Genomic DNA, 7,845 nt, shown 5'->3' on the forward strand with positions numbered 1-7,845 from the left:
TAGTCCAAGAGGGGTTTGACCAAAGCAAAATGGAATGATACCATTACTTTTGTAATCTGGATGCTAGATTTCTGTTGATGCAGCCAAGAGTTGTGGTCCACTAAATCCCCTAGATATTCTCTACATCTGCTGCTATCTAGCTAGGTATCACCTGCCCTTTATTTGTGCATCTGATTTTTCCTACCCAAATACAGAACTTTACTACATTTATCTCTGTTGAAAATTGGTCCAGTTCTCCATCCTGTCAAGATAATCTTGGATCCTGTTTCTGTCTTCCAAGGCAGACAGTTATCCTGCCAATTTTGGTGCCATCCGCAAACTTGATGAGCATCTCCTCTATTCCTTCATTCAAGTCACTGATGAAGATGTTGAACAACGGGTCCAGAAGAGAGCCAGGACACATGTGACGTCTTTCGAAGCTGGCAAGGAGCCATTGATGAGAACTCTCAACCAGCTACCAATGCACTCAACAGCAACACCAGCTAGCCCACATTTTACCTGCCTGCCAACAAGAACACTGTGGGGATCCTTGTCAAAAGCTTCACTGAAATCAAACTACACCCACAGCATTCCCTTGATCTACCAAGCCAGTAACTTGGTCGAAACAAGGAGATGAGCTTAGTGTGACTTATTCTCAAGAAACCTGGGAAGTCCACTTCAATCATCTACCGTCTTGGAAAAGATCCAAGAACCTAGCATGGCATGTAAAGATGCCATTCTCAAGATTTAGGCTAAGTATTTTATTGATGTACAACTCTGCAGCTGTCAGAATGTTTGCAAACTTGATATATTCACCTCACTAACATAGGCTACAATTTTTCACAATGATAGTCTGCTTAAATCCCTGTGAAATCAACTGAAATTGAGCATCCTAAATGTAGGATTGAAGCTATTGTGCATCTCTCCCATGCCCGCATTCTTCTCAGTCCATTTCAGACAGATGATGAAGCTGAACTATGGAATTAGTGATGGCACCAGGCAGGCCCCCAGACTAAGAAATACCCTCCCCTGTGAGATAAGAACAGCTCCTTCTCTTCCCATTTTTAGATGGCTGCTGAAGACCCATCCTTTTAAACCAGCATTTAGCTAAATTTCTACCTCTTTGTGCTGATGTTTTTAAGGATTTGTTTATGTATGGCTCTTTGGATGTTTTTGTATTTTTAAATTTCTGTATGGTCTTATGTATGCTTCACATTTTTAAATCTATGTAATCCGCCTCAAGACCTGCACTCCAGGTGAGAGGCGGACAACAAAAATAATGTATTATCATTAGGATGTCATTAAAGGAGTTTAGAAAAATCCTTGGAAGACAAGGCTATCAGTGGCTTCTGGTCTAGCCATGAAGACTATGCACTACCTCTAGAGTCAGAAGCAGAATACCTCGGAAAACCAGTTGTAGGGAACACAAGTGGGGAGAGTTGCTGTTGCACTCATGTCCTGCTCGAGGGCTTCCCAGAAGAAGCATCTAGTTGGCCACTGTAAGAACAGGATGCTGGACTAGATGGGCCGTTTGACTGATCCAACAGCTGGGCTCTTCATAAGTGGGATACCGCCTATGAAAGTTCAAGTCACAAAAAGAAGTTTAATCCCACGATGGGGAATGTTTTTCAGTCCGAAGGCAGCATTCATTTCTGGACAAGCTTCCAGCAGGCTCGTTTCTACATACACCCCTCTCTGTCTTTCATCCAGAGAAGCAAGAGGGTGATCAGAGTTCAAGGGCATATTCCAGCCACGCAAAGCGCTCAAGAGGAGCACAAAACAGAGCCAGGGAGGGGTGTGCCCTGTGAAGAGTCCCAAGAGCCAGACAGAGGGACCCCGATGCCAACACTTGGCCCCTGAGCCTGACGGTCTCCAACACTGGTCTAATCTCTAAAGGGGGGACGGGACAATTTCATCTTTTTGTTGTTACAGGTGATTCTACATTTCCAAACAGATGTGGTTCACCCCCACGTGAGCTTTTCTTCTGCACTGTACGCAAAACTACTTCAGTGAACATTACACTACTGCTACTCCTCTTTGCTTTGCCACCAATCTAAGATTAGGCATTTTTGTTGTTGTTATGTGCCTTGAAGTCCATCATGACTTATGGCGACCCTATGAATCAGTGACCTCCAAAAGCATCTGTCGTGAACCACCCTGTTCAGATCTTGTAAGTAAGATTAAGCATAACTGTTCTTTATTCCCATCATGCACTCAATGAGCATTTAGTGTTGCTGGTCCCAAGCTGTCGAACGCTCTTCCAGCAGACATTCTGGCAGGCATCCTTGCTTTTGACCTTAAGGTGTCCATTGAAGACACTTTTGTGGCAATAGGCCTATGCAGATGTTTGAACTGTCGGTTGAGTAGCCAGTCATGTTAATGTTTGTTTTGTGTTGCTTTAAAATGTTTTTGTGTTGTTGTACACTGCCTTGATGTTTTGTGAGGGGGCAGTATAAAAACTTTTATAAATAAAGCATATACCAAGCATGCTGCCACTGAAGAGGGCAGTCTACCCAACTATCTCTGCCCAGGAGACTTCCCACACTCTTCTCCAGAATCATATATACCGGTTTCCAAGCAAATTTAATGCTGAAGTCTGTTAAAGACACTTCTCAGGTAGGAACACTCAACAGTCTGGACATGTACGAACCCAAAAGCAAACTCAAGTATGGATGCAGATATGGCTACTTGTTTGGATTTTTAAAAAAATTAACATGCATCTTAAAAACTGAAATTAACATGCATCTTAAAAACCCAAAATTCATGCAAATATTTACTGTATTAGTGTCAGATATTGTCAACGTGAAGTCAGTTTCCCAGGGAAATAAGCCTTTGATGGTTCTTAAGATACTGTGAAAGGGATATCACACTGACAAGGATCTTAACATGTTGATCTCGAAATCCCTGTTGAGGAAGTATCCTGTATCTACAAACGATATACATGGTAAGTGATCTTAAGTGTGCGTTCACAAATATACAGAGAAACAGCAGAGGGACTCTTTCCTTTTACCGCTGGTTAGCCTTCTTGAATTACATGTACAAAAGAATGGTTGAATCGCATGAAAGCTTGGTTATACACATTACATGACTCTGTAAGTACTAGATCAGCCCAAAGAGAGGAAACCAAGGAGCCCACAATTTAGCACTCTAAAAGAAAAGCCATGTGGACATCTGAAGCTGAGGGATATCACAATAAAAGGGGGGACAAGATCTAATTGATATGGCTACAGATCTGAACCTTCTTGCAAAAAGGCTAGTTCCATGTTCTAGAGTAGTAGTCTTCAACCTTTTCAGACCTGGGACTCACCTGTTGCCTAAACATGCATGTGGGGACCTTTGTAACTTTTCTTGTCACCCACTTTAGGTGAGGCTATGATCTAGCAGCAGGTCCTGACCCACCGGTTGAAGACTCCACACAATTTTTTGTGACACTGAAATTCATTGTTATGACACAAGAAGCGTTTATTGTATGTTGCATGATAGTTTGTGCTATTTTCATACATATCTACCACATATCACCAGCTTCCTATACTGCAAAAGAACATGCCATCATTCAAAAGTTACTTCCTCTTTTTGTAACTAGGCTGCAGTCCTAAACACACTACTTGGGAGTACGTCCCATTGAACACCATGGGGTGTACTTCCAAGTTAAACATGCACAGGACAAGTTGACATAACAACATGCAATAATTAGCTTACCAATATCAGGATATCTGCACTATCTATTACTGTTTCTTGCAAACAGTTCCTTGGCCCGCTATAAGTGTTAAAATACAATCACATCTAATGCTATAAAATGTTAAAGGTATGTTTATTTTACATGCATTTAAGCTGTAATCACAGACAGTAATTCCTGCATCTCACCGCCATTCAACCCCCACCTTGCAATCTTCTCCTTTATGTACCTGCCAACTAAGATTTCACTTCACACACCTGAAAGAGTGGGCCACTGACAGTGTTAAGACCCTGTCCTCCTCAACTGCCAGCAAAGTCTCCCTACTTGCAGTTAATGGGAGTTCCCAATTCATCAGGACAACACCCCAATTCTCACCTTGGTTATGACTGTGGCAGGGAGAGTCCAGGACTATTTCACAGCATTTGCTCAGGTTAACTAGCTGTTAATCCGTTGTAAACAGCAGCATAGTGGCAAATTCGAAAGTGCTGGGTCCCTTCATGGTAGTCACACCACACCCCTTCACAGCCACGCCTCCTCACTTGTTCTCCATTGTCATCTCCTTCTCCGACAATAGGAAACATCCCTAGGAGCCAATCAGCATGAAAGGGGGGAGTGTGTTGGCTACTGAGAAGAGTCTTCTCAGTAGCCGCCATCTCCTTTCACTCTGATTGGTTCCAATCAACAGGAAAGGAGAAGAAAGCATGCTAGAAGACTCTTCTCAGTGGCCAACACACTCTCCTTTCACCTTGAATGGCCGGTAGGACACTGGAGACATAGGGACCTGCCTGGAACTCCGCTCCCAAAAACGTAAGTGGGTCTAAGGCAGCCCCCTGGTTGTAAGGAAGCGTGCAAGAGAAAATCGTCCCAACAGTCCTGGCAAGCCATCCTTTTCCCCGCCTAAACCCCTCAGGTCGGACAGGGTCAGTGAGGCCATTCTGAAGCCGAACCCCACACCGGGAAGGGGGAGAATGCGGGGTGGGTAGGTAGGAAAGAAGCCATCGCTGCCCCGCCAAAGAGGACTCGCCCCCGGGTGGCGGCGGATTCTGCGCTCCCTGAGGAGGGAGCAGCGGGGAGCTCCATAAAAGCGGGCAGAGACACCCCCACACCCCCGCGTGGTGGGCACCTAGCCGCCTGGGCACGGGGGGTCCCCAAAACGACCCCCCGATCTCGCCCGCCTTCCCCCGCAGTCAGGCAGGCAGCCACTCACCAGCACGTCCCTGAAAAGCAGCTGAGGCGCCGGGTGGACGGTCCAGTCCACGGCGCCGCCGTCCGGGACGCGGATGCGGATGACCAGCGCCGGGTTGGGGGGCTCCATGGCGGGGCTGAGGCCGGCGGCGGAGGCGTCGCCCACGGCCAGCAAGAGCATCCCCGGAGGAGCAGCCGCCGGGGCCGAGGAAGGCGCGGGGAGGCCGGCGACGGCGGCTTCCCTCACATGGCTGCTTGGGCTACTAGGCCGAGGCGGGCCTCAGAGAGCGAGCGAGGAAGAGCCGGCCGGGAGTCTCCTCAGTCGGGACTAGGCCGAGGCGGGCGGCGCCGGCGTCCTCGTAGCCGCCGCCTGCCGCCGCCGAGCTGAGGGGAAGTCCGGAAAGGCTGAGGGGAGGCGCGGGTGGGAGCGGTGATAGGGCTGCTGTCGCCGCCGCGCCGGGAAGGGGGCCAGCCAGTCTGCTAGGCAGGCAGACAGTCGTTCTCCAGGGCAGAAATGCCCCCTTCGCGCTCCGGGATTGTCTCCCAAGCTGGGCCTCGCGCCGCCGCAGCCCCGTTTCCCGTCAAGGGCTGGAGGCTGTTGCCTCCCGCTGCATGATCTGCCTCCGGCCCCGGACGGTCCCTCGCCCCGTGTAGGCCCCTTTGCTCAACACCAACTTCCCCGGCACGCCAGGCGTTGCCCCATGGCGCACAGGTTTATTTTTATTTCTTTCTGCAATCCGTTTACCCGGCTTTCTGCATCCCGTGCATTCAAGGAGCCTTACAGTGTGTGAAATAATTCACAGTAAAAGAAAACACACTACATATATAGAGAGACGTATATTGCGATTTTTGTGTGTGTATGTGAGAGAGAGAACTATAAAATATATTTCAGGACATTCAAATCCGCTGTGCTGAAAACACCAGCAGCTTTTGACCCCTCTACTCCTTATTTATTTATTTATTTATTATTTGATTTATATTCCTCCCTTCCTTCCAGCAGGAGTCCAGGGCTACTTCAAGACACCTTGAAGTCTTTCAATCCCAGCAGGTCCTTACAAGAACTCTTTAACTAAGATATAGTCAGTGCCTGCCTGTTGTTTTTTTCCTCCTCCCCTCCTGGTCCTTTTTCCTTTTGTGTTGTGGTCTTTTGGACTGTAAGCCTGAGAGCGTGAAATGACCTATGAGTAACATTTCTTAGCTGCTGTAGAAGCCTTTTTTAAACAGAAGAAGAAGGGGGTTGTGAATAATGCTTAAACAAACAGATTTATATTTTAAAAAGCTTGAAACAGCAGTTTTATTTCCACCACCCTTTGAAAAGCAGCCAAGGGTGGGGTCAGACCAGTCTTTCTAGGGTGGCCACTATGGCATATTCTGTGTACTTCCAAAGAAAAGGCCCTCTCCCTCTTCTGCACCCCCCCCCCAGGGCAGGAAAACACCAAGGAGGATCTCAGTCATGGGGGGGAGAGATCCAGGGCATGTTTTCTGTGTGGTGGGAGAGAGAGTTCTTCAGGCATCTTTGCTCAGCATCATCTACCCACACAAACTGAAATTCCCCCACATGTTGAATGGAACCTGGAAACAAAATGACAGTTGGTACCAGATTGGCATGATGAGGTTTGATCTTGTATGGCTCTAGACAAAACCTTGGCTGCCACATTCTGGATGAAAAAAAGTTCCAGACTGTCTTTAAGGGCTGGTCTTTGCAAAGTAAATTACAATAATACAACCTGGAAATGACAAGCATGAATGGCTGAAGCCAGGCCAGCTCAACTTCTCCAGAGAAGGGCACAGCTGACATACCAGATGAAGTTTGTAAACTGCCCCCCTCCCCGAGTATCCAGTGGGTTTGGGCAGGTAGGCAGAAGGTAGAGTAGGGTCTATTGGTAGATCTCTGAGTGGTCTGCAGTAGACTGGCAAGAGAGTCTAATTTCAGATTGCCTACCAACAACTTAAAAGCTTCCTCTTCTAAAAGAAGAATAGTTTTCCAAAAAGAACCCTTGGGGGAATGCCAGGAGTGGATTTTTATGTGGAAAGACTGACACGCTTGATTCTGGTACTGATCACAAATTGTAGGATTGAGCAGTGAGCATGTGCTCTTTAATTCGAAGTGTATTCCTGGTTTAAGAGCACCCCCAGCTGCAGACCTGTTGCTTCATGGGGGTGTACAACCCTGTCCAGCACAGTGGTTGTATCCCTCTGCCTGCATCGGTAGGTGTCCCCCCCCCCCCGACCAACAGAAACTCTGTCCTCTCTGGAGTGAAACCCATCCCATCCCAAATTGCTTCTAGATGCTGGTAGCCCATATCAAAGCTATTTTAGGGACACTCATGGATCTACCAAGTAGGAGTACAAAAAAGAACAAATTACTGTATCTTACTACACAATGATTATTTTTTAAAAATATTCTTGAATGTATTCAAGATAGATTATTTAGGTTTTGCAGTAAATCCCGGTAACAAACTGATAATATTGCCCCTCTTAAAGCTGCCCAAGAGCCCCTCTGCTGCCTCTACTAGATTTCTCTTCCCATCCCCGGAACTCTAGGACATCTCAAAAAATTATAAGGAAATGAACATTAGGAAGAAAATGATACCCCCCAAAAAACAGTTTTTTTCACACAGTGAGAAATTACCTTTGGGAACTCATTACCAAAATATAAGGTTATGGTCACAAGCCTAGATGGTTATCACCCACGAGAGATAGAACCTCCATGTTTGGTAGCAGTAATCTGATTATCACACAATGAATGCAGACAACACGGGGCTATCACTATAATGTCCAGCACTTGTAAAGATGTATGTGTCACGTCGCCACCCTGCCAACACTCCTTTAGCAGAGAGAGAGAGACGTGGATTCCCTTCTCTTCCACCACCTTTTATAACAAAGCTGCTGTTAGGGTCTCTGCCTATTTCTCTCAGCCCGTGTTATAAACATCCAGGTTTCCAGTGAAGCCTCCCCCCATATCTTTATGACTCTCAAAGATAAGAGCCCTTTGTAGGTCCTCT

At 46.8% G+C, this 7,845-nt stretch overlaps 1 protein-coding gene across 6 annotated transcripts in view; it reads right to left on the reverse strand.

Moving 5' to 3' along the window:
- Positions 1-5,548, reverse strand: part of MAP2K5 (mitogen-activated protein kinase kinase 5) — a 142,777-nt gene extending 137,229 nt beyond the window's left edge. For 3 of the 6 annotated variants that reach the window (XM_061595530.1, XM_061595529.1, XM_061595527.1), the window contains exon 1: positions 4,863-5,548. In XM_061595530.1, coding sequence (XP_061451514.1) covers positions 4,863-5,021 — 159 coding nt within the window. In that variant the 5' untranslated portion in view covers positions 5,022-5,548. The remainder of the gene's footprint in view (positions 1-4,862) is intronic. The other 3 variants (XM_061595526.1, XM_061595528.1, XM_061595525.1) reach the window with 2 other exon arrangements.
- Between the last annotated feature and the right edge of the window lie 2,297 nt (positions 5,549-7,845).

This window comes from Rhineura floridana, chromosome 14 (genome assembly GCF_030035675.1).
Source record: "Rhineura floridana isolate rRhiFlo1 chromosome 14, rRhiFlo1.hap2, whole genome shotgun sequence".
In the NCBI taxonomy this organism is placed as follows: domain Eukaryota; kingdom Metazoa; phylum Chordata; class Lepidosauria; order Squamata; family Rhineuridae; genus Rhineura; species Rhineura floridana.